General features: G+C 35.9%; 1 protein-coding gene across 1 annotated transcript in view; it reads left to right on the top strand.

Annotated features, from left to right (window-relative positions):
* The window catches only part of MFSD14B (major facilitator superfamily domain containing 14B), a 31,461-nt gene extending 4,169 nt beyond the window's left edge, over positions 1 to 27,292 (top strand). Inside the window, exons 2-12 of the mRNA XM_038170553.2 lie at positions 8,038 to 8,133; positions 11,513 to 11,575; positions 13,959 to 14,086; positions 15,004 to 15,118; positions 16,869 to 17,087; positions 18,523 to 18,636; positions 19,193 to 19,264; positions 21,321 to 21,433; positions 23,280 to 23,377; positions 25,234 to 25,391; positions 25,683 to 27,292. Of these exons, the coding sequence (XP_038026481.1) occupies positions 8,038 to 8,133; positions 11,513 to 11,575; positions 13,959 to 14,086; positions 15,004 to 15,118; positions 16,869 to 17,087; positions 18,523 to 18,636; positions 19,193 to 19,264; positions 21,321 to 21,433; positions 23,280 to 23,377; positions 25,234 to 25,391; positions 25,683 to 25,886 (1,380 nt within the window). The 3' untranslated portion in view covers positions 25,887 to 27,292. The remainder of the gene's footprint in view (positions 1 to 8,037; positions 8,134 to 11,512; positions 11,576 to 13,958; positions 14,087 to 15,003; positions 15,119 to 16,868; positions 17,088 to 18,522; positions 18,637 to 19,192; positions 19,265 to 21,320; positions 21,434 to 23,279; positions 23,378 to 25,233; positions 25,392 to 25,682) is intronic.
* Positions 27,293 to 27,550: the final 258 nt, after the last annotated feature.

The following is a 27,550-nucleotide window of genomic DNA, read 5'->3' as shown; positions in this document are numbered from 1 at the left end:
TACCCAAAGAGTTGCAGGTTTTTAGCCTTAGTGATAACATTTTTCTTTCTACTACTTTGTAAAAAATGCAGTGTAATGAAACTGATGCAGCATGAAATGTTATGAGACTTCACCAAAACTGCTCCCAGTCCAGTAAGCCGGTTTCTTAAATTTCTTGCTTGTAGTAGACCTAATTGGCAGTGTGGATATCTAGTCCTTTATGGAACACTACTTTTCCCACAGAAGAAACTGTTTAACAATGAATAATTAAAGATACATGGCACTGCTTTCTCAAGCAAAGTTATCAATGCTCAATTTTCACATCAAATTAAATGAAAGAAATGGTGATTCTGAACCATTATCAGGCATGACTAGCTGCTGTCTTAACAAAAACAAATCATTCTTGCTTATATTCCTGCTTAGAGGTCAGTTTGCCATTGCTAATGCTTTAGGTTCTGGCAATTTGGAAGGTTTTGTGTCTAGAGAAAAGTTTGCTAGCCTGTAAGAGTAAGTACACTTACCAAACTCTGGTTTAGTGTTTCTATTACTCTTGAACAGAAACAGAATGACAGTAATTGTATAAATTAGACTTGGTATTTTAATAATGAGGATCCAGGCTTAACCAATGGGTAGTGAGCTTGGGTAATTGTCTATTCCATAGGGAAGCATATGAATTAACCAATTGACAATCTGTGCTTTTAAGAGAAATTTCTGTGTCTTGCATCTTTCTTCACTTTAGGAAGAAAATTTCTCAACAATAGAAAAATTGGCTTGCGGTTTGGTATTTTGTAAAATCCTGTCTATGTATTTATTCTATGAGAAATATTAAATTACAGCAATGCATTGCTGCCTAAAGCCTAGCTTTTAAAATGTAGCAGAGCATATGACAGTCCTTCTCTTGGATGTTCTTCCTGCTTTCAGTGGCGTAAGGCCCAAATGCTGAACCAGAAATGGTGTTTTCTTGCTTTACGCTCCTCAGAAGACCCCTGTTTCATGAGCTTGTCCAGACTAAACTTAAACAGAAATTTATTTCCAGGAGGGAAAATAATGTGGTAAAGGATTTTACGCTCTGATAGTAAGTTGTGTGAAGTTCCACACAATTTAAACCTGATGTCTTGGGTCCTGCTTTACGTAATTTCTTGTATTTTTTAAGGTATCAGTTGTCACTGAAGGCAGTGACTATTGTTTTCTCTTCACACCCTTCATGTCACACCCAGTTTAATAAATTCCAGCTGTACCTTTCATCAGATGTTTCAGCTGCTGTTAGGCAAAACGTACTTCAGCATTTTCTTCTCCTACCGTGGGCCTCGTCCACCTGTGCACTGTTCAACAATATGCATTGCATAAAGCTTCTGAACAAAACAAGCAGTCATGGGATAAGGAGAATTATCTTCACATAGATGCAATAAAAATGGTTAAAACACCAGAAGCAGAGGGTTAGTAAGAACAATCAGGCATGCACATCACATGGTTGTGTAGTAGTATGGTGATAATCTTTTTCCTAATAGCGTGTCTTTGAATACATTTTTTTTTTAAACCATGGATGAACACTAATTTGGTGTCTTTCATGGAACTGTCCTATCCAGGATCACATTCCTAAGTAGTCATTCTGGATGTGGAGTTACTTTTTTTTTTTTTTTTCATTTTTGTGGTGGATAAATTAATCTGCCATTTAATTTGTTTTCCTGACTACATCAATTTCTCCTCTTCATGATTGACATCTAGCTTTTCTAACCTGAATTGCATTGTGTTCTCAATGAAATTTGTCACTTTGCTTTCACCCTTTTTACAGCTCACTTAGAGTATGTTGAACTACATAGGTCATGGGACAGTGCTGGGACTCTGCTGGTAACTTCTTTTTACTGTGGAAACTGTTTTTCTTTTTTTCATTTAATTTTAAATTTTTTATCTTTTTAACATTCCTGGTAAGAGTTTGCTTCACATTCTTTTTATTTTAAGACCTTTTGGTGAGGGCCTTTCAGTGCTTACTTAAACTTTCAGAAGGCTTGTTAATACAAACGTCCTTATGGATGTAGCCAACCTCTTCTCAGTGGTTTGTGGGGATAGGACAAGGGGCAATGGCTGCAAGTTAGAGCACAGGAAGATCTGCGCTGACATGCGAAAGAACTTCTTCACAGTGAGGGTGACGGAGCACTGGGACAGGCTGCCTAGGGAGGTTGTGGAGTCTCTTTCTCTGGAGATATCCAAGGCCTGTCTGGACGACATAATCACCTGGTGATTGCTTCAGTGACAGGGGCAGCCAAGGTCTTCAGGGTGCTTTTTTTGAACTGAAGTGAATTTTTGCAAGTTCGAACAAAAGGAGCTTTTGTAGCGAACAGGTTGGAACTAAGATTGTTCCTAAATAATTCTTTCTGATCACTAGACAAGAAACACTAGGAAGACGAGGAGAGCAAGGTAAACATCTAACATGCTTAGAGAGCTACCTAGGCAAAATGTTCAGAGTAAAGAGCATCCATGTTTTAGTGGGATGGAGTGGTGACATAGGATTTCCCACAGTCTTCTACTAGACAAGCTGGCAAGGTATGGGCTGGATGTGGTGGCCTGCAATATAGTTATGAAATTGTCTTGACAGGTTGCATTCAGAGTGTGGTGATCAATAGTTTTTACTCATGCTGGCAGCCTGTTACAGTTCCTTAGGGATCAGTGGGATCAATGTTCCTTAGGAATCGGGCATTGCTATTCAATGTCTTCATAAATCCTCTGGATGATGGGATCAAAAGCACCCTCACAAACAGTGTGGTGAGTTGCATGCCTCATAAGGGAGAGCCATTTATGGGCTCTGGACAGGCTGGAAGTATGGGTGAGCAAGAAGTGTATGATGTTTAACAGAGACAAGTGCAAGGCCCTGCACCTGGGACACCACCACCAAAGTGCCCAGTACAGATCTGTGAGATCTGTGTGGCTGCGGAGCAGCCTTGCCAAAAGGGACCTGGGGTCCTGGGGACAACCAGCTGAACAAGAGTTGGCGGTGGGATGCTGCAACAATGAAGGCAAATGCAATCCTGCACTGCATGTGTAGGGGATGCTACAAACGGAGATCATCTCAGTCTGCTCAGCACTTCTCAGGCTGCACTTGGAGCACTGTGTCCAGTTCTGGTTCCCATACTTCAAAAAGGTCAACTGGAGAGGGTTCAAAGGAGATACATGAAGATGATCAAAGGGCTGGAGAGCCTGCCCCATGAGGAGAGACGGAAGGAGGTAGGTCTTGTCACCCTGGGGAAGAGAGTCATAGAATGGTTTGGATTGGAAAAGACCTTAAAGACCATTTAATTCCAAACCCCTGCCATGGTCAGGGACACCTTCCATTAGAGCAAGCTGCTCAAAATGATAAGTGTCCCTGCCAATGAAGAAGAGAAAGCTTGGGGGAACAATATCCCAGTACTTAAAGAGTGTCTACAAATAGGACGGAGGCTCTCTCTTCACAAGAAGCCACATGGCGTGGACAAGGGGCAGTGGTACAAGCTGCACCAGGAGAGGGTTTGTCTTGATAAAATAAATTCTACACACTGAGAACAATCAGTCACTAGAACAACCTCCCCAGGGCTGTGGTAGAAACCCCATCACTGGAGGTTTTTAAGACCTGAGATGACATAGTGCTACATAATCTCATGTAAACTGTCTTTTCCCACCAAAGGTGTGACTGGATGGTATGTTGAAGTCCCCTTTCAACCTGTGTTATTTTGTGACTGGAACAATGTTTGTGCTGGAAAAAGCTAAAATGATTAAATAATGATGCAGGAAAGCATACTAGGAAATGTTTGCATTTTATCACGGACCTTGAAACTGTTGAAGTTCTTGGGGAAATAGAAAAAATAGCAGTGAAGGTAAATGTAGAAAGGGAGTGTGCTTTATAGTTTAGCATGAATGTCAAAGTTTGAATGATTCAAACAGGAAAGCATGTGGAACGACAGAGCATACTGCTTGCCAACTCTTCCCCTTCCTGGATGTAGAACAACCTACTAACATAGTCTCCTGAGATACCTTACTGTCTGGTGGTGAAGAGTTTTTGGGAGAAGGGGGAGAGGAGAGTGGAGGAAAGTTCCTGTAATCGTCAGTTCAGAAGTTCAACCTGAATTTGGTTGTTATCTTCCTGAGAGGTAACAAGAAAATTCAGTTTGGAAAGGGACTTCATGTCTACAGGCCAACTTCTTTCTCATGGCAGTTGCTGTGAGGCCAGAGCAGGTTGCCTAGGGCTCTTCCAGGTGTGTATTGAAACCATCTGATGACAGAGAATGCAGAAGTCAAGTATGGCTCAGTGGGCAATGGGTTCTGATGCTTAACTGCCCCAAGAGGGGGAAAAAGTATGCTGTATTCATTGAACCAACTCTTTTTCTTAATCCAGCTAGCTATTGTGTCCATCATCCTTGTACAAATTTGAAAAGCTTGAAAAAGAGCTCTGGAAGATTTGAGCACTTGAGGAGTTAGAAGTGGTTTTATTCTGGAATAAATTACATACAAAAAGTAAAATAGTGAACAGTGTTTGAGAATCCATGCTGAAGTGCCTTTGCAGCCATTCAAGCAATGTTCATTGTTTAATTACTGTTTAGAATTAATAGAGAAATATTTACATTAAAATAGTGTGAATAAATAAATGCTACAAACCCTACCAGTGCTCCTGAAGATCTGGAGCTGGAATTCATATTGTGGAGTATTTTAGGGTGAGCTGTACTAGCTATCCTTCAAAGCGACTAAGATGAAGTATTCTTACTGGTGCTGTATTGCTTTTTTTCCCTACTTCCCATAACCAGATCCTCACCGTCTGGATTTATGATCTTGATATCTTCTCGTGGCTTTATTTGTCTTCAACAGCTGTAGTTTGCTTTTTTTTTTTAAAAAAAAAAAAAGAAAAAAAAAGAAAAAAAAAAGATTGTTTCCTAATAGTTCTCCCTCTTGGCTTCAAATTAATGTTCTGGATTCTTCTGCCACTAATAGAGGCAGGAGAAATAAAATGTTTTTCAAAATTTGTTATAAGCTAAAGAATTATAGAAAAAAGCAAAGTGTAAAATCAGAAATAGTAGATATTTTGTCAGAAATTCTGGCACTCCTGATTTTTATAATAATTTTTAATATAAGTTTAACAAACTTTTATAGTTAAAAGCATTTGATATTATGTAATATTTTGCTCATTATTGATTATGCAAGTGCAATAGCTTGACCGGCAGCTGCATTTCAAAACAATGATAGTGTTCATACATAGCTTCTCAGCCCACACACTGGGCTGTCATATGAAAATTTGTGTGGGGAGAAAATAGTCTCTTAACAGATTTTAAGACTTGCTTGGGGGCACTTAATTTTTATCATTAGAACTTTAACATTTGGCAGAAAGGGGGTGAGACGAGTTGGTGGTGGTAGTAACAAAAACAATTGTTAGATAGACCATGCACTATTTCTGAAACTATTTACATCTTTTTATATGCAAAGAATTCAGTATGTTATCTCTGCATCTCCTAGTTCAAGAATCCTAAAGGTCTTTGTACTTCCATGTTTACAACCACTTTTTGTGTGTCTGTGTCTCAGGTTCTTTCTTTATGTAAAATGCATGCAGTTGCATCCTGTTACAAAATATTTACCGGTATAGAAATCAACCACACCTATTGCTTTAGCAGTAGTCTCATCCTGAAATGAAGAGTGAAGTGTTTTTAGGGAGCTTTTTGTTTCTGAAACCAATAAAGAGTTTGAGTTTTTTTTCTTTTTTTTTTTTTTTTTCCTCTCCAGTGGTCCAGGTTTATCAATCAAACTCTTCTATTGTAAATAACTTGATGCGTGCTTATTAACCAAAAGCTTTTTAATGAGAATTTTTAGGACCTTCAGAAAAGATGGGCATCAGAATTGGTATCTATGTTGGTCCATTTGACACTCTCGGTGAATTTTCCTGTTTGCATTATCTATTGCAGTTAGCTGCAGTCATTTGGACTAGTGTTTTTGAATTAGTCTAGACATTCAGGGTTTTGTAAAGAAAACTTAAAATCATAAATTACAGTCTGTGTGCCTCACAGATTGGTAACAGTATATCTGATTTGGAATGTTTGACTTCACTTTGGCAGGGCATGTTCCTTTCAGGATTTAAATTCTAATTTTCCAGGCTATGTCTTGTATCCAAAAGGCTATGGATTTTTTTTTTTTTAATAGTTCAGTGCAACAAACTGTAAGCTGCATGGTGCTGCCAAAAGTGATTTGACTATTATTTTAATATCCACGAAATAATCCTTTAGTATCAATAGAATAAAAAATACGTTTTCACAAAAGTTTTTAAAAGATTTCGGAGGGGAAAAAAAGGCATGTTTTTTGGATATGTATGTAAATCATCTTTTGGTCAACCATGTAAATCTCAGATCAAAATTGTGTGTAATAAAAGCATTCTCATTAGTAAAACAAACAAACAAAACCTGTATTGAAAGTATTGGAACAGTTGTATTGGAACAGTTTGCTGAATGCAAACCACAGCTTTTTGGTGCAATGTAACATTTAGTGTTGTAGCAGTGAGAGGGAGTAAGTAAAGTCAAGGGAATGGCTGGGGAGTCTCTTACCTAGAAGAAAAGTGCTTGTCTTTTCCAGAGGAAAGTGCTGTTGGAAGGGTTCTTCAGACTTCAGTGTGATCTGTTTTAAACAAGCCCTATTCTTACTGATACTCTTACTGATTTTTGGCCAAACAAAACAAAACAAAAAAAAACACACAAATTAAGCATATTCTTAAAATTATTATCCTATTAGGTTATATAGAAGTACTTGCAGGCTTCTTACATGAGATTTTTTTTTTTTTGTCGTAATCCCTTGAAATCTTCGCAATTTGGAAATTGAAAACTGTGGAAATCTACAGAGAAATGTTAATAATGCTTGAAAGTTATAAGCTTCCTGAAGATAATCTTTCTAATTGGAAATAATATGATCATATCATAGATGAAAGACAATGCTTTTCTTCAAAACTTCAAGCTATGAAATATGCTGTAGTGTAGAAATATGCTTTGAATCTTACCAAGTAGAAAGAATACTATCTGTTTTACTTTGTGACAACAGAGCTTGATAAAATCTGATAGATTTAAAAATTATTAGAGATACAAACAATTAGACTGTCCTGGCTATAGGGGTTTCTTCAGTAATTTTAGTATTAGATAAGAGCACTGTACTGCTCTGTTCTAAGAAATACCAGTCCCAAGGGAGTTTTGTGACTTTGGATTGGCTGGAAGCACTGAAAAACAATCTATTACAGGACACGTGTTAGGGTAAAAAGAAAAAGTAATTATAGAACCCAGAAACTTAGTGAACAGTTATTATGGCAAGGGACATAGAAATGAAAGACAGGAACAATTCTTGATAATTCTGCTTTACCCAAGGGTTCTGTCCAGTTTGTCCAAAGAAAAAGCTTCTGGATTCTTGTGTGGGGATCCAGTCCTGGGGTCTTCACAGTTTCCTGTTAAAACTGCCATGGCAGGTGCTCGTGATGGTTAAGCCCGGGGCTACGTATTAACCAGCTCCTGGATGTCTAGTCTGCGGGCACTCCAAAGAGTGAAATTAATCGATCATTTGTCATCAGAAAGTAGTTTTATAGACTACAAGAGCAATCTGTTCTTTGACAGTTTCAAGTGCAAAAACAGGTGCTCTTCTGGTTATGCTTGTTGTCATACTTTAGGTCTAACAGTAATGCAATCTTTGTAAAACTTATTTGTTTGCTTGCTGCTTTTGTAGATATCGGGGGAGTTAGTTTGTTGCACTATTGTAGAAGGGTTGGGAATATTGGTGTAGAGGAAGGAGTCCTAAAGGCACACTGGAAGTGAGAGCAGCTCAAGACAATGTCAGAATGAGAAAATAATTTTCTTTTGTCAGCAACAGTTTGAGGGAGCAAACTTTTTGAACTTCCTTGGACATCGTTAGTCATTTTGTAATGATTTTTCTCCACCCTTCTTCAGCTTACTGTTGTTCCCAAGGGTTTGGTAGTAGGTCATCCTGAATGCTAGTTATACTCAAAATACATTTGCAAGATACCTTTGAACATGTAATGAGCTGGATGTGTACAAACTCTGTATTTTTTTATTTTTCTAGCAACAAGGCATTGGTCGGCCAAGTGTATACCATGCTGTGGTGGTCATCTTTCTAGAATTCTTTGCCTGGGGCCTCTTGACAACTCCAATGTTAACAGTAAGTACCACTGATCAGCTTCTTGGAAGTAATAACAAAAATTAATTTGTTAATTCCTAGGGGTCATGCTTTTAATTTGTTTTACACTTCCAGCTTACCCTGTTAACTGAATTTCAGGAGTCTGAACATTCTTCATCATAGAACAGTGTTACACTACAGTTGAGATGTAGCAAGATTAAAAGACAGTCAAAATATATTAGTACAATACAGTACTACACTCTTTGTGTAAATCTTTGTAATTCTAGGTACTATTAAGTAGTTTTTGTTTTCCTTTTGGAGTAACTCAGGGGACTGACGAAAGGCTCTCTGTGGAGATTTTGGCTTTTATAATGACTTCATAGTTCAATTGATCTGCCAGTCACAACAATTGAATAAACTATACATCTCATAGTTATCTTTGTATTCTATTGTGGTTGGTTGTTGTACCAGTAAGTAACTTGGAGTAAAATGTAAAGGCTTTTATATAATAAGTAGATTTAAAAACATATTCAAATTGTTCTGGAATGCAGCTGAATAGATAAATTTTCTAGATTGAATGGATAATTGAGTGTTTTACCAGAGCAGTAATAGGATATGAAGCCTTTTATCTGAAGATGTGGATCTTATTTATTCATTGAAAACGGGCCTGCCTAAGAGAAACAAAAGTCTCTTAGTCAATTTTTTTTATCAGATAATACCAGAGAACAATTTGAATACGTGACCATGAGAGTTTTGTTGGATTTGAAGACCTTGTTATTAACTGTTTTCTACTTCTCCAATCTCCAAATTGACTGTATCACTTTTAAAAGGAAATAATGTACTGATTTTTAAAAATATAGTTTATTAATAAAAATGTTCGTATAAACAGATTTTCATAAAGCAGGTGTCTCACTAAATTGCTGTCCTGTCTTGCCAGTATGAAAATACGGAGAAATTTAATAGGTGGTCTTTTTTTTTTTTTTTTTTTTTTTTTCCATTGCTTTTTAACCAAAAGTGCTCAACTTCAAGTTGCTCTAGTGTGGCACTTCTTGTTTAAAGGGATAATGTACAAATAGTAACTTTTCCTCTGTGTTCAAAACCACAGTTCTGTATTCTTACTGATCTTTTTATTTTTAATCAGCATATCACTCACTGATAGGCTGCCATTTGATTTAAACCATTTCAAATCTCACTTGATACTCTATGCACGTATGATACAGAGGAGCTTGCTGATCAGTAGTACTGTTGAATAGTACTGGAGGCCGTGTAGAACCTTCTTGTAAGCAAGATCCAACTTTTGAATGGGCAGCTTGCTGGTCTTGCTCAGGCAGGTTTGTCTGGAATGAAGAAAAGGACAGAAATGGAAATATCTGGCCTGGTGATCAAATCTCGTGATCACTCTTATTTTTTTATTTTTTTGACTTGGAGAATCAGTATGCAACCACATTCTCACTGTGTAGTCAGATTAAAATGACGTCTTATACTTTATTACATTAAATTGCTGCACTTTAGCTGAGATCACTTAAATTTAGTAAATGTGCTTTAGATTGTATTTCACTTTGATATCTGTTTTTTCAGTGAAGCCGTACTGTTTGTTACATGATACTATACTTAAACACTTCAGATCTTTTGTTGTTTATAAAACATGTGAAGAATATTCTGCTCACAGAATGCCCAAAGCTTATGTGCAGTACTCTTGTATTTGGACTTGTAGTCTTATGTTAGTAAATCACCATAATCACATTAATCTCTTAATGCCATACACTATCCTTAGTATAATCTTTTATTTTGTATATTGGTATTAGTAGCAGTAGAACTTGAGTAAGGAACTCCTCCCTTCAAGTTTGTAGGTTTATATTTCTCTTTTCTATAAAATAACATAAAATAATTTCAAAAGCTAGAAGCAATAACACCAGTGGTTACACCCTAGCAAAAATACTGGGAAGTACTTTACAGAAAAGTAGATTTGACTCAGTGAGTTTCCTGGCTTTTTCTCTTTCCCTCTTCCACTCTATCCTTCTCTTCTTTCTTTTTTTTTTTTTTTTTTTTTTTTTATCTCTCTTGTGGCCTACTCTTCCTCCTCCCCCCAGTTTTTTTTATTTTTTTTAAAAGAAGACATCTGCTTTCTAGAGTGGCTTTCTAGATCTCTACCTTGAACCATGACTGTTTTTTCTCCATTTGCATCAACAGGAAAACGGGTTAAAAAATCTGTTTTGAATACCTAAACAGAAGATGATACCAGAAAGAAAAAGGGGTATTAAAACAGAATTATCTGACCACTGTTTAATGTGGGAACAGCTGCCTTTGTTAAATCTGTGAAACCTATGGTTGAGAAAGCTGGTTATCCTTGAAAAATAGTGTTGGTGTTTCTCAGTGACACTAAAGTAGTGTGTTTTTTTTCAGGCTAGTGGTTTTCTTGATATACATGTAAATTTTGTAGTTATTGATGCTATGGCCTATAAATTAAAAAAAAAAATCATTTATAGATAAAAACAGGAAATGAATTTGAAATGTGCATGTGTGTATGCACTATGTTTTTTGCAGTAACTTTTCAAATTCACACAGTAGCACATGTGAGGGTTTTTAACTCTTCCATAATTATGGCAAATCTGTTTAGTATAGATTAACGTGCTTGCCCTTGAATTGAAGCTGCCTTTAAAGCACCTCAAATTAATTCACAACCATAGTTAAAGAATGCATAAAGCACTCAGATCTGTTGCTAGTATTTATATGCATCTATTTGTTCATTGTGTTTGTAGCTGTATGACTATTCAGTATCTGCATTTTGTGCTCATGACAGTAAGTTGGGATCTGTGCTTTCTTCCTTTCTTTTTTTTTTCTGTCACAAAATCACTCTTAGGGCTGTGGTAATTACTTTGCATGGACTGGGTAATATGCGTAATTGCAGGGGGACAGGGAGAGGTGGAGTCAAAGGGTACATGCAATTTGGAAACAATATTCACAATTGCCCAAGAAGGCACTATATAAATAGCTCTGTTTTACTTGAAAGAATGTGTCAAAGTTCATTTTTACTTCTAATTAGTAACGGTGATAGAAATAAATTTTTGAAGAAGTTATCTGTCAGAATTCTATGGGTACCACATGGAGATGTTTTTTCTCGTGTCAACCCCTCTTCTGAGCAGAGTTCCCCAAATCAAAACATTTATGCTGTACTGTACTCTACAGTCTACTTCAAGAGAAAAAATTATGCCAGTGTATTCTTGGAAAACCTTGTCAATATTTTCCCATGAAGGTAGGTAGGTAGGAGTATAGTTCTGGGGTAAGATACATTTTTTAACAAGTCTCACTGTAGCTGTTCTGTTTTACAAATCCAGATTAAACCTTGAAGCAATTTTCTCCTTTCTCTCATAATTCAAATACTTTTTTTTGTTTGTTTGTTTGTTTGATTTTTCTCCTTTAGGTTTTACACGAAACATTTACCCATCATACGTTTTTAATGAATGGTCTTGTTCAAGGTGTTAAGGTAGGATTGTTTAAAAACTCATTTAAATATTTATCTTCCTCTATTGTAATGAGTCTTCCCTGCGTTCTACATAAGAACATCTTGCACAGTGAGCATATAATTAGTTCTTAAACTGATTTTCCATTGTTGTAGTTGTTTTCTTGTCTTGATTCAAGATTTACAGCTACATGTTAATATCTTGAAACAAGTAGAATACATCTTGAAGTTTAGATGCCTTATTTGAACGTACCAGTTGTAGTATTGTAATCTTGTTAAGGATCCTTCTAAGAATGCAGTTAGGTTTTTAATGTCTGCTTCTTAATGTTAGATGAAATATAGCAAAAGCAAGTCAATGTAGCTCCAATGATTACACCGAGATTTAAAAAAATGAAGTACTTAACCACTGAGATTTTGTTTAAGATGCAGTATAAAAGCTATTTTTTTGTTTTGTTTTGTTTCTCTTAACCTCCTCCTCCCGACCTCCCTCCCAAGCTTGTCTTTCTTGAGTTAAATTTTGAGTGCTCTGTGATGGTCAAAAGATACAGGATAGCTCATGGCTTATGTCTGAGACCATTGCATTCCAGTGGTGGTTGTGCTAGATTGTTGTCACAAAAAAAGTTTGTAAAAAGTTCTGTGGCATAACTAAAACTTGAAAGACTCTTTGCTAATCATCTTAAAAAGAGACTTCAAAGCACTTATCATTAAGATGATTTATGATAGATAAAAACTATTTAGCTTTGTGTTCTGTAACAAATTGTAACAGCATGATATCTTTAGGAATAACTTGCTATCTCACATGGTGAATGGCAGAAAACCATGCACTATGAATGTAGGGATGTTTCAAACTGAAAAAAATAACTTTGTTTTAACTTTATTAAAGTTACTTCTTAGCAAAGCAAAGTTCTTGTTACTCCTAATGTTTTCTTTCATCTCTTACATTGTAAAAAGTGTAATGTAATGAGGAACATAATTTAAAAGAAGCAAGCTGAGGATTCCTATTACAGAGCATATCAGCAGAAAAGTGCATAAATCTCATGGTGTAAATGTATGTATTGCTGTAACAGGTATAATAAAATGGAAGATAGACTAGAGTGAACTTGGACTACGGTGTCTGATAATTTTCTTCAAAATGTTTATGAAACATTAAAAGTGTTCTGGATGTTAGTTGGCAAAACATATTTGCATTTTACCAAAATCTGCAGGGAGCAAAAACATTAATTTTAACTGAACAAGACATCTAAATTTGCTGGGTTTTGATGGTCTGGCTTTGTAACTTTTGTAGCAATTTACTTACTGAAATTATAGGAATCTGAGAAGTTCATGAGGACTGGGCATAATGATTTCTTAAAACAGTAGCCTACATGCACATGTTGAAATGGAACATCATTAGTTAAACTCTGGAATTTAAATATAAAGTTAACTGGAATAGTCTTTCAGAGTAACATGGTGTTTACAAAACCATGTATTTAATGATGTTTGTGTTTATGGCAGAGTTGGATTGATTAATTAGGAGGAAGGTGTCACTTCTGAGGGTTTTGCAGAGTCAAATACATAAAAAACTTTGCTTACTATAATTCTTCTATGTTATACAAAACAGATCTGAGGCCTCGATTCTAAGATTTTATGAAATGTTTTGTTGTCCAAATGTGGTAACTCTTGATTAATGCAATAGAGAAAATGGGGTTACATACAAGTATTTTCTATATCCCATTTTCCTTATTGTCTGCTCTCCAGTTGCATGTAGTAGATATTCAAGATTTTAAAACACCCAGTATATGATCCTTAGTTTTTTCCATAACAACTTGTATTTGTAATCTGTCATATATCACTGAACCATCATTATGGTGTTCCATTGTCTCAGGTTGTCAGCCTTGCTTAAATGAGCCTCATAGTTGTTTCAAAGTACCAATATCCCATGCACAATAAATTGTATGAAGCCATAAGCATCCCTCCATTTTCACAGCTCAGTTTGGTTTGTTTCAGAGAACAGTTAAATTACCTGGAGGTTTCCCTTAGGATGTTCAAGTCCAAGTTAGAGGGAATTTTGTGTTCTAGCACTAAGAAGTCTTGTGATAGAAGCTAAGAAGGTCCCCTTCGTGAAACTTGACTGTAGGTTTTGGATGTTTTAAGAAGCTTTTACTATCTGTGTTACCACTATATAGAATCAAATTGAGCATGAGAAATGTTATGCCTCTTTTTTTCCCCAGTCCATTTAAGTTCAGTGAATTTGAAACATAAAACATCTAAATCACAGAAAAGTAGACTGCAGAAGAAATTGTATACAATTTCAATTGCCTTTTTGCATTTAATTTCAAATCATATTGCCAATTAGGCTGAATTTTTTTTATATTTTGGTTAAAGTGAAATGCAAATGTAATCATCAATTATTTTTCTTCTATTACAGGGTTTTTTGTCCTTTCTCAGTGCTCCACTAATAGGTGCTCTATCAGATGCATGGGGAAGAAAGTCTTTTCTTCTTCTTACTGTTTTCTTCACCTGTGCCCCAATTCCATTAATGCGAATAAGTCCGTGGTAAGTGATACGTACAGTAAGAGGGATATTATATTTTAGTATAGTATAAATTCAATCACAGGAGTAGTTTGGGAAAGTGGGATGAGGACAGTAAGGCAAGAATGAAGCCACTTCTCTTTGAAGACACAATTACGTTATTGTGGAGCTGTTTTTGTTTAAAGGGTGCTAAAACTGTGGATCTTAAATGTAGAACTTACAGAAAGTGTTTTAGGTTACTGTATTTGCATAACTAAAACTTCTGAAACAGTTTGATAACCTTAATTCATTTTTAAATTTAACTGTATTTTATCCCCTGAAGGACGCACAAGATGATGTAATAAACATTTCTAAAGCTAAGGGAAACTTACTTTTCTGTGGTCAGTTCTAAAGCTAAGGGAAACTTACACTTTTCTGTGGTCAGTAAATTCTAATTGCCACAAACCAGATCCCTTAAGTTTGGTTAGGAAACTTGGAAGTTGTAACTGAGTGGAAAAGACTTGGTTTCAGTTTAATTTGTACTTCTTGTGAAATTTATCTCAGTGAAAGGACTTTGAAAGCAAAACTCTGAACAAAGCTATGTACAAAGCTTTACATATGATAACTGATTGAAAAACTGAGTTCTAAGATAATTCATTTTTCATAATTTAAGCATTTTCATAATTTAAGCATTCTTAATTTTGAGAATGTGGAAATGTATAGGTATCATGACTGGAAAAGGCTGTTTCTTTTATTTGCTGTAAAGTAAATATTAGGATATCAAAAATTAAAATACTGTTTTCCAATATTTAAGTCAAACTTCACAGTCCTGTTTTTATTCATCTCCTGTAAAGCTCTAAGTAGTTAGTTTTGGATGATTGCTTTTCATAACCAAGATACAATCTCACTTGAAGAGAAAAGCTAAAGCTTAAACTTTCTAATTGTTGTTTTTAAATCATTAGGTGGTACTTCGCTATGATTTCAGTATCTGGAATCTTTTCTGTTACCTTTTCTGTAATATTTGCCTATGTAGCTGATGTAACACAAGAACATGAAAGAATTACAGCCTATGGACGGGTAAGATACACTAAACTTGGGGAAAAAAAAGGTCAGATTATAACCTTTGTATTGAGTTTGTGTTTTGGTGCAGTGTCTTTTAACTTTAAGTAATAAAGTTAATAGAGAAAGGAATGAACCGTGCATCAAGACATATTGTTAGAATGTGGGAAGTCTAATTTAGACTTTTTTTACTGCTTCACAGGATGCTCTGTGCTCAGAATTTAACACATTTACTTGCATGTAGGGCTTGTGGAACAAAATATCTTTTAGGTTTTGCAGGCAGGATAAGAAATACTGATGCCAGTGCAAGTCGTTTAGTGCTGGTTTTAAAATATCTCTCCCCCACTTGTACTTGTATGTGATTTCTTTGTAATATAGAAGGGCTTTTTTTACAGTCAAAATAGTGTGGGAGGGTGAAAATTCATAATGGAGACTATTTAGTAACTTACTGATAGGCTTTTTTAATTAGCAAGGGAAGAGGGGTATAGTTCTCTTTGTACACACTAGCCTTTCCAGAAATAATATAATTCCTGGTTAGTTTGTTCTTCTGAATATCTGTATTTAGATTTTGTTCAGCTGGTGGTCTAGTATGTGGATATCCTTAGCCTTTTAACTTCAGTTATCCCTTCATTTATCCCTGCATCTGTTTTCACCATACAGATACTAATACATTGATTCTTGGCAGTATTGTACATTGTACAATAAGGTTTCCCTTTGTTTTTGTCCTTAAAAAGGTTCAATTTTGAGAAGATAAATGATTTAGTTCTCTTGAACTGGTGTATATTTTTTGTAGAAGAACACAAAATGAGATTAAAAGTTCTGGAATTCATTATCACCTGTTTTTTTTTCCTATCTGTAAGGGGACATAAGTGTATTTGAAGCATCCATTTGCCTGCCTGTAAAGCGAAAGAAAATCTGAAATTCTATAAAGTATTAGACTGAAGTGCAATTGTTTCCATGAGGAAACACCTACTTGTAGTCATTTTGTTACAGCTTTTTCTTAGGACTTTTTTTTTTTTAGCTAGTCATAAAGCTAAACTAGCTTCTGGTGTTAACTATTCTACAGAATAGACATGCAGTGTGTTTTTGGTTTGGAGGCTGGAAAACAGTGGTAAATAAAAAATCTAGCTTTTTAATACACTTTTCTGGTGATCTTAGTAGTGAAATTTAACTACAGTGCTGTGATTTTTTTTATTGTTTTCCACTGTATATGAATGTAGAAAGATTCGTTAGTAGCTGCATGTCTTTACAATGTAATTTGAAGCAATACAGCTGTTGAATTTGTTGTTAGAACTAATTATAGTTTGCTGTGCTGTCCAGTGGTACAGTTGTACCTACGTACTTTTAACAAAAGCACTACATGCTTTTTTTTTTTTTTACAATCTCTTTCACCCAGATTGGTGAGGCTCAAGTTGAGTTAGACAGGCATTAAACATGCTGACAACTTTTTAGTGAAAGCTCATCAAATTTCTCATATTTAGAAAATAAAATCCATTTATTCAAACTCAAAGTAAGAGCTCCCTTCCTTGCTTCAGTCAAAGTTGGACTTTGAATGCATATGTTCTGTATGGTGGGCTGTGGAGGAGGATGGAGACTTTTTATTAGGGCCTATATTCACTGTCATAGTAATTTTTGACTTAAATTTTGACTTCTTTTTTTTTCCTTAGAACTGTGCTCTGGGGTGAGGGATATTGGTTCGAATTTGGGTATTATTCTACAGTGGCAGAATAACTACTTAAACAAGTTTGTAAACTGTTCTTGTACATAGGTATCTGCCACCTTTGCAGCAAGTTTGGTAACTAGTCCTGCCATCGGAGCATACCTCTCTGCCAGCTATGGAGATAACCTTGTTGTAATAGTGGCCACACTGGTGGCTGTTATAGACATCTGTTTCATCCTGCTAGTTGTACCAGAATCCCTGCCAGAAAAAATGAGACCTGCTTCATGGGGAGCTGCAATATCATGGGAACAAGCAGACCCTTTTGCAGTAAGATGTACTTCAATAAATAATTTAATGAATTATGTTTTGTAAGCTTTAGGAATCTTTAATCGTACTGGTAACTTGACTGTTAGTCATGTGTAGTCTCAACATGGTAGTCTCTGTTCTCTGCTCATGCACAAAAAGATCTAGCTACATTAAAAAAAAATATCAACCAAATAAACTAAACTTTGTGGATTAAATGCTTCTTGAATTGAAAATGTTTGACGTGAACTTCAAAGGAAAATGCGTTACCTCTCTTACCAGCTCACTCTTTTCTATGGCAAGAGAAATGCTAAACTCTTACGCAGCTACAGATCACAAAATCTGATACTGTAAGATTTTTTCAAATTCATTTTATGCTTTGTGCTTTATTTAGGTTTGTTTGTTTGTTTGTTTAGTGCTTGTTTTTGCAAAATCTCCTCGCCATTGATTTGCAGTTTTGGTTATATTATAATTTTTTAGCGTAGAATGAATTTATTAAGATTTTTTTTTTTCATATAGCCATATACCGAAGGGTTAAAACATGTAATGCAGTCTTCCTGCTGACTTGTTCATCTATTCACACTTACTGAGCTGATATTGTATTACACCTTGATATCTAAGTGAGGAGAGAATAACCTTAATGAAATTATCTTGCTGGGAACTTGTGAATGTTGAAAGATGAGTGATGTGCTTGAAATAATGCAGTTGAAGAATAGTTTTTCTACAATGTATTTGTTACTTAATATAAATCATATGCATAACAGGTGTAAGAAATGTAGAAGGAAAAATATTCTCATAATTCGGCAAGAGAAACAGTTGTAATGAGGTTGTAATATTTGCTAGCATCTTTCAGAACAGATTATTATGGAGATGAATCATTGAATCATATAGGTTGGAAAAGACCTCTTAGATCATTTAGCCCAACCTTTAACCTAGCACTGCCAAGCCCACCATTAAACTGTCATGAAGCACTACAAGTTCTTTGAAGACCTCCAGGGATGGTGATTCAACTACTTCCCTGGGCAGCCTGTTCCAATACTTCACAACCCTTTGAGTGAAGAAATTTTTCCTAATATCCAGCCCTGGATATCCTATAAAGCTCCCCTGGCACTACTTAAGATCGCTTCCTCTTGTTTTTATCACTTAGTGCTTGGGAGAAGGGAACAATAAGTTAGATGCAATGTATTTCCGTAAGTGTTATATCATGTTTTCAGTGAGTACTTGCAATTTGACATAGAACTATAGCTTCAAAAATCAGATAGAAAATTTTGGAATAAAACTCTGGTGCAAAGCACCTTATATAAGCTTCAAACTTCAGCTTAATTATTTCCTTGTATGATTTTTGGACTAGTATACGTGAACAAAAATGGATTGCAAAAAGTGAATGTGACATCTACTTTCCTTAGTCTTTCATTAGACTTCATGTTCTAATACTTGTTTTATTTGCTTTTTCTTCCAGTCTCTGAAGAAGGTTAGAAAAGATTCTGCTGTTCTCCCGATCTGCATTACAGTGTTTCTCTCCTATCTGCCTGAGGCTGGCCAGTATTCTAGTTTTTTTCTGTATTTGCGACAGGTAAATGTTAGTCACTTCACATCTTACTAAGTATGTTTAAATAGGAATCGCATAAGACCTATTTCTTGTTGAAGGCTTTCCTTAGGAAACTGATTTTTGTCAAAATACATCTTGAAGGAGTAAAGGTGGGATACTTTGCTAAATCAAAAATTGAATGATACTGGAAGCTTGAGTTCTGATGCGTAATCCCAGCCATAGTTTAAGCATGTGTATAATAAAGTAAAGCAGACCTTTGTTCCCACTGAATGTGACATTTTGCATGTCTCGAGGTGGGGTCCTGCCTGTTGAAGAACTATTGTGTCTGTGGGAGGTCATAGAGAACTTCTTTCTATAGATGTATGACTTTCTGACTTTCTCTGACTCCTTTTTCTAAGGCCCACTTTTTTTTTTCTTGTTTGCATTTCTTTGCAAGCAGTTATTCTTTAACATGAACGCTTCCTGTATGAATTCATGTTACAAGCAGGGATCAATATTTTCTTCTGAGAAGTTACTTTTTTGCTACTGATATTTCTGGATTGTTTGGCATTTCTTTTATGCATTTTCTGCTTCTCTTTAGATTATTGGTTTTGGATCTGCTAGCATTGCAGCATTTATAGCAGTGGTAGGCATCCTGTCAATAATAGCTCAGGTAAGCTTTATTGTTTTTAGTGTTTTGTTGAGTAGTACAAAACGTGATGCTGGGGAACACTCTTCTGACTATTAAGTTTGTCTATATACTTAAGTACTCTAGAACATCAATATATCTTACAGTCAGTAAAGGTTACATTCATGTAGATTGTGTAAATATCTCTTTAAATACCCTTTCTTCAGAAATACTGGAAATGAAACTAAAAGTGAATCAGTAAATGTACTGAAATGCTGGCTTGAAATGATCAAAATGATGCAAGAAATTGCATTAACAATTGTTAATGCAAGACCTTCTGAAAGGAAAATAAGGTATTTGTTTTAAGCAAGTCATCCTACTTGTACCTGTTCAGTTGGCTCATGCTATCTAACTCGTACAAGAACATGCGTGTATTGACATATGTATGTGGTTATTTAGGCTCAATGTGGAGGTTGAGGAATTTTGAGACTTTGGTCTATTTCTTTCTATCTCTTAACTGGCAACAGTGAGCTGTTTATTGGAGGTCTTTTATACTTTATAGTAAGCAAACAAGTGTTTCAGTGAGATATTTTGTCTCTTTCCTTTATCCATGTAAATCTTGTTGCCAATGGTGTATTTCCTCATTTGTGTGTCTTTATGGCTATAGTTTGCCTTCCTGTTGTGACAACAGAGGTGAATGGCACATGTAATATGCTGTAACCTTGTTGCCATCCTTTGCAGAGTGGAACTCTTATTTTGCTGTAAACAACACATTTCTTGGTGTTTACTGGTTCCACTGATGTCAGTTGTCCTTGATTATCAGTACAAGTCATTATTTTAACCCTTGCTGTGTTTTGATGCTTTTATGTGCACTCACATTTGCTAATCATACTTTATTCAGACCAGCATTTTTACTAAAACTTTACTAATACTTTAGTATACTTTGGTATTTTGCTAAAAATGGCTGCCATTTGGCTTCATAATTTTCAATATTAGAAGGAGGAAATTCCACTGTTCTTTTTTTTTTTTTTTTTTTTTTTATAACTCTTTCAAGAATGCAGATTATTGAAATAAGCTTTGCTTCATAAATACTGATTTGAAATGGCATGCTGGTTGTCCTAAGAAAGAACTGATAACATAGCCATGGCACTATCATATTCTTGTTGTTTAACTTTCAAAGTATTTGCATCTAAGAATGGGGACACATAAGAAAACTAGTGTCAGTAAGATGTATATGAAAGAGGAAGCATGCTGTGCTCTGCAATCCTTCTGGTTCCTGTTTTGTGGCTTTTTACTGATGCATTGCTGAATTTCTCACGTTAAAGAAAAGTGCACTTTTAACTGAGTGAGGCTGTCCGTATGGATTTTGCCATTCTGAGATGCCGTTCTGAGAACTGTCATCTTCTTGCCATGGGTCTATTGCTGTTGTATATGAATTTGGCTTTCCTTCACCCTTAGCAGTAATGCCTCTTCAAACAGATGAAAAACAGCAGTCCACTTTTAGAATTAGTTTCTATGTGCAAATAGAAAAGAAGTGGTGTAAAGAGTAAGCAGAATATGAAATTAAACGTAGTAAAAGGGCTTGGCCAAATTTTAGTGCGTGTAGTGAACTCAGAAGATCAATAGGATTTACATATTAGTTTTGACTGTAAAGCCAGGTAGTAATTCACCTAAAGTTCACTTAAAGACTTTTTTTTTTTTTTTCCCCTAAGCCAACAGTCTTTTATTCTTGAGAATTTGTTGATCTTGGTAAATTCATCCTGTATCTTAACTTGGCACCAGTGTTTTTCTGTGGAACTCTCTAGCCTGTAAGGAAACAGTATTTTAGGAGTAGAAACGGAAGCCTGTTTATAGTAACATTTCAGTGTCTGTTTCTATGTATGTAGACAAGGCAAAACATACACTTCCGGATGTTCTGAAGTAGAAACACAGTAATAGTTAAAAAGAGTAGCATCAACTTTTGATATTAAGGTAGTCTGCATTTTAGACTTGCATAAATGGAAAGTACATGCATGAATAGTATGAATGAACTCAGCTGCTGGAAGGTCATTTTAGCGATCAGACTTTTTTTAAACTTCTGGATGAACAATTTCTCTTGCAGACCGTGTTCCTCAGTGTCTTGATGAGGTCAATAGGGAACAAAAATACGGTTCTCCTGGGTCTTGCCTTTCAAATTCTTCAGTTGGCTTGGTATGGTTTTGGATCTCAGTCTTGGTAAGTGTGTGTTTTCATATGTGCATCTCTGATACAGAACTAAGAGTATCTCTCCAAGAAATCCTTGCAGTTAATTCTGTTGTAACGGATATTTAAATGTTTTCTGAATTAAACATGATTATTTGCATTACACTGCCAAAGTTCAGTTTGTATTTTGCATGTATAGTAATGATAGAGTTTTCCAAGTGTGTACTGTACATTGGAGAGTAACAGCCCTTTTGAGAAATTAATCTTTGTAATCTTTTACCATGAGTTTTATGTCCACAAATGGGTGAAACTTCTTAAACTCACAAACTGATAAGTAGTATGTTCTTTCCACTAATTTCTATAGATTCATTTTGTCAAACAGTTTCTGGGCCTCTACCTTTTTCTACTCTTTTGTTCTTCTGCTGTAACTGTTTATGGTCACAGAAACTATCTAGAGCTGCTTTTATTAGAGAAACTGTGTCTAAGTAATGTGAATTGAAATGATGAGCTGCAACAGCTCTTTCCTTAGGAAGTTTGTCCTGCTAACAGAGCCATGAAATGTATCAGAGCACTTCCTAGAGAGTTATTATGCGAGTGGTGTATACTGTGTACTAACAGTAGGTAGCTAAACACCACCACGGTGCTGTTTCATTTCTCCTCTCCTGTAGAATAGGGGAAAAATGCAATGAAGAAGCTCCTGGGTGAGATAAAGAGAGGGAGATCACTTACCAGTTAGTATCATGGGCAAAATGTACTCAGCACAGGGAAGATTAATGTAATTTATTGTCAATAAGAGATCAGAACACTGAGAACAAAAAGCGAACTAAAAACACATTTTCCCCATCTTTTCCTCCCACCCCTGAAACCATGCACCTTTTTCTATTTCCTCCCCACTAAGCAGCACAGGGGAATGGGCACTGCAGTCAGTCCATAATGCTTCGTCTCTGCCACTCATGCTCTTCCCCAGCTCCAGCATGGGGTCCCTCCCATGAGATGCAGTCCTGGCTAGGAATCAGTTCTTGCATGGGCTGTCTATGGGCTTCAGCTTCTGACAGGTCAGATTTACTCTGTTGGCCTTCTCTGTGGTCTGCAGCGTGGAGATTGGCTCCACTGTGGCACCCATGTATTGCAGGGGTACAGCCTGCTCTACCATGGGCCTTGCCACAGAGGAACTTCTGCTCTGGAGCCAGGAGAACATCCTGCCATCCTGTAAGGAGACCTGGGGGTCTGCAGGGCTGTTTCTCTCCTATTTTCTCACTCCTTTTTCACAGCTGCTGCAATATAACTTTTTTTTCTTTTTTTTTTTTTCTTTTTTTTTTCCCCTTTCTTAAATATGCTGTCATAGAGACACAACCAGGTTTGGTTATGGGCTCAGCTTTGGCCAGCAGCAGGAGCCTTTTGGAGCTGGCTGGCTCTTACCTAATGTGGCTCAACTCTTAGTCTCTTCTCACAAGGCCACACGTGCAGCCCCGCTTCTACCAAAACCTTGCTGTTTAAACCCAATGCCACAAGTTACACTGTTTCACTGGAAAACTCAATGAAAAACTTTGTACAGCCTTTGGAGACAAGAAGCCAGTATAGCACTTCATTTGTTCTCCCTTTATCTCCATTGTAATAGCTAGCATAGATTTAAATGCTCTTTTATTTCAACAAGCTCAGAGTAATTTATGGGAGAGAAACAAGCAGAAGGCCCTGACCAGATAATTACTACAGTTTAGGTATTATAATAAGAGCATTTTTGAAAATGCATTAAGCCTTAAATGTGCATGCACTTGTGGCCCTTCTTGCAGCGTGGATGTAGCAGGGAGGGAAGAAAAGTGACAGGGAAGTAATTACATGGGTATTCTCACTTTTAATTCAGATTGTGTACTTAACACAGGATGATGTGGGCAGCCGGAGCTGTAGCAGCCATGTCAAGCATTACATTCCCAGCAATTAGTGCTCTGGTTTCACGAAATGCAGAGTCAGATCAACAAGGTGAGCACTGAATGAATTTGTTTCAGTATTTTGAATGACGTTCCTGTTCAGAAAGCAGAATATTCACCTAGGTGTACTTTTTACATATGTTGGTGAGTAATGAGTTTTGCTGGTAGCAGCTGTAGAAGACTACAAACCCATGTAGAGAGGAAGCAGGTGCACGCATTTATCAAATTTGCAGTGCAAAATACATAGTTTGTGTCTAACCAGTTAGTTCTCTTCTAGCTTCCCCTAAAATTACCGCAAAAGCAACAACAAAAAATAACTTCCATGTTTTTCCCTTCTTTTTTTTTCTAAAGTAACCTTCAGATAGTGATAGTACTAATGAATACTCAGATAGTGATACTAGTCAGTACTTCAGATAGTGAGTACTAATTTAATAGTACTATGTTTTTAACAGAAACTAAAAACATATATTAAAACCAAATTAGAATAAACCTATACAAGAAAATGATCTATTCTGCATGGAAGAGTTTGCCTTTTATCCTATAATACTCAGATTTTCAGGGAATAGAAAAGGGCACTTAATTAAATAATCTGAGATAACAGAAACATGAGGAAGATATGATACGTGACTGTGATTGATGGGAATAAAAATCAGAAAGAATCCTCTTAAGTGAATTGAATAACGCTGCCACACAGTAATTGAATTTAGTGTTCTCTTTTAAATAATCCCGTACATATAAATCATAAGTATAATTCTTGCTTTAACTCTTAAACAACTTAAAATTAGGTAAGGGCAGTTAATATAGGAAGCACTAAGGACGTACTGTTCTATGAGGTAGATTTCTACGATTTGAAGGGCGTGTAAGGCAGTATTTTATGTGTCTTTTTGATCATTCTGCCCCCTCCTCTGCTCTAACTTTTGTTTCTAACAAAGACATTTAAAAGATTTAAAAGACCAATTTTCTACCGAAGTTGTGAAATTAATAGTTTAATTAAAAGATGTTGATCTTTCATTTTACATTGAGGAAACCACTGCCAATAGCTTGATCATATAATTCTGTCCAGAGTGAAGTTTTGCCACCTAGTGGCAACAAAGATTTTTCAACTTACTTGTCAACCTATGATGAAAGAACTTAACTTTCTTTTTGGCATATTTGCTTTCCTGTGGTTCTACAAGTTACTGCCACAAGGAGAGCATTATGCAGACAACTAATATCATAAAAATACTGCCATGTAGCATATTAGTCTTTAGTACTGTCAAAATACTGCCCCTTTTACGCTGTCATCTCTATCACTTTTTGAGTTTGGAACAAAAATATAACCATGGAAGTTTGATAAATGAAGCTTTCTAATCAGCATTTCAAAATACTTCAGGCTAAAATTGCAAGCAATATAGTATTATGAATTTATTGTAGTACTGTTGAATTTACCACCACAAGTAATTTCAGTACCACACCTGGTACTGAAATCCTGGTTTTAGACTGAAGAAGGAAAGCCATTTATTACAGTTTGTGCATATTTTGCTAATAACATTCCTTAATATGTAGATAAATTACTTTAAATTTCACTTGAAAATAAACTGGGCAAGTACCATACTTAACCTTTGCCACCTTCATTGGATGAGGGTAGAATAACTGCAGTGCAGAAAATTAAACTTGCACATAAATTAAGAACTCAAATGGATTCCAGTGGAATTCAAGTATAATAACATACATGTAGCTATGGTCGTATAGATGATACTTAAATCCAGAAAATTATTTTCAAAGTATTTAAGAAGTTAGCATGTAGAAATAACTGTAGGATGTGCTATTTTGAAACAGCCATAAGAATACACTTTGAGCTGTTTGCTTTAAGTATTACATTCTTGATTGTAAAAACAACAACAAAAATATATTTTTTTTCTTCATTAGGTGTTGTCCAAGGAATAATAACTGGAATAAGAGGTCTGTGCAATGGCCTGGGACCAGCAGTGTATGGCTTTATTTTCTTTCTCTTTCATGTGGAGCTCAATGAATTATCACCAGATCAGACTTCTGAAAAAAACGCAATGGTAGATCCCAGGGAAGAAGTAAGTTTAAAATTATGTGAAGTTTGCAGTATAAAATTTTGTAGAGTAAAAGTCTGCCACGTGTCAATTGTTTTGCGCATGTTTCTGGTTTTCTTATCAGTGTGCAGATCAGGTGAAGAGTTGTAGATGCACAAAAGTCATATTGCAGAGCACATATGAACTGGTTTGCATACAGTTTATAGTCAGTGTAAATGTCTCTTAGTATCTCTAGTCTTAATGGTATCGTTCTTAAGACAGAAGTCAGTGTACTTTAAACTTCATGAATTCTTTGTTGTTCTTATTTCCCTGCAGAGAGCAGTCATTCCTGGTCCACCATTCCTGGTAGGAGCATGTATTGTTCTTCTAGCTTTTCTAGTCGCCGTATTTATTCCTGAACACAGCAAAGTCAGCAGCAACAGAAAACACAGCAACAGCATCAGCAGTGCTCTGAGCAACAACCTAGACCGAAGTAGTGAAGAGGACATTGAACCATTGCTGCAAGATAGCAGTGTATGAAGGCTGACTTCTGAGGAGACTATGGAACAAATGAATGCACTGAATTGTAGATTGGCAAGCTTGGTAGGATGTGTGTGGACCTCCAAAAGGAATGTAGCCATGTGCAAGGGAAGACCACATTATTATGGTACTTCGGGTTGATACCACACTTGCCAGAGGGCTTGTTTAGTTTATGAGGTCACAGCTATGTGTGATTGTATTCAATGTGACTGCAAGTGCTATGTCAAATCCTTATATTGGGCAAAAATGTGAATATTTTTCAAAGATTGAATATTTAGTTCCCAAAGTCATATGCAAAATGATCAGACTTGAGGCAGAACAGTTTCTGCCATCACTGCCGAGGTTGTTTTGCATTTTTTTTGCCTTTTGTCTGCACGTATGGCCCATCTAGTCCTCATGGTATGAGAGGGACTGATCTATATATTTCTGATTTCTGAAGTACTGTCTGTCAGAAAAGGTCTTTATTTCTCAAAGACATTCTCAAACATTTTTTAGTAACAAGAAGTCCAGTAGTTACCAGAATGCACTGATAAAACTGAGATGACTTCTGAGGGTGCATGATCACATGTGGCAGTCGCTACCCATAAATTAAGGTCATATTGAAGTCTTAAACCCACTTTCCAGAGAAATCAGTTCTGCACAGTTGAAGCAAATCCAGGTGGCATCTGAAAGCACTGGTTGCATTAATGTTTTGCCAATTTTAAAATAAATAAATAGAATATTGCTTATAAAATGAGCAGCATTGGAAGTGTGTACACTCCTGACTTCAGAAACAGGAAAAGCAGTGGGTGTGAGAGTAGTTTACAACAATAAGTATGTATATTTATTGCATTTTGTCACTTTATCTGCCATATGAAATAATCTTTCCTATTAATTCTTTTCACCCCTGCCTTAACTGCTATTTAGTGTTTGGTTATTAATCATATTTAGCCTTTATATCACTGTCTTACCTGCTGAATCTTATGGATATATTCATATCAAATTTTCCTTTCTAAAAGAAGCTTTAAAGGAGTTATGGCTACAAATATACTAATTTTTTGAGACATTTTATGAAAAATATACAGATTTATATATGTATTTTGCTGCAGTGTAAATGGACCATTAAACCCAACTTTATTGAAATACTCCTATGAATGTTTTATATGTATGCAATATATGTAGATATTTGTAAGGAGTTCTAATTTTTCCAGATGGGTGCTGTGTAAATCATGTATTATAAATGTAATGATGATACTGACAGATATACAGTTTTTTAAAAGGATTGTGTATTGACTGAACAAATTTTAAAAATATATATTTTGAAACTTGTTCCATGTTAAGCAATGATATCAAACCTTTTGTACTATATGGTTTGGTTTTTAAGTTAATAAGCTTCCTAATGCATAATAAATCTTGGGCTTTCTAGATTTTGTCTGTGTATGTACTTCTGGTTTCACTATTGTGTCCTCCTTGCTTCAGAATGGACATGGTTTGATCCCAGTGTTGTGGCACTGAATCTGTCATCAAGCGTGGTGCAATGCATAATTTGCTCAAAAGTCCACATGGTGTTCACTGGGGTAGAGAAGTGGGAAGAGTGGAAAGGAAGTAAGCTTAGAAATAAAAAGTAAAAAAGGCACTTCTGATCTGAACAGTACTACAGACTTTAGATGCTTTTTCTGATGAGG

This window comes from Anas platyrhynchos, chromosome Z (assembly GCF_047663525.1).
Source record: "Anas platyrhynchos isolate ZD024472 breed Pekin duck chromosome Z, IASCAAS_PekinDuck_T2T, whole genome shotgun sequence".
NCBI classification, from domain to species: Eukaryota; Metazoa; Chordata; class Aves; order Anseriformes; family Anatidae; genus Anas; species Anas platyrhynchos.
Note: the sequence above shows the minus strand (reverse complement) of the source record. Positions and strands in the feature narration are given on the sequence as shown.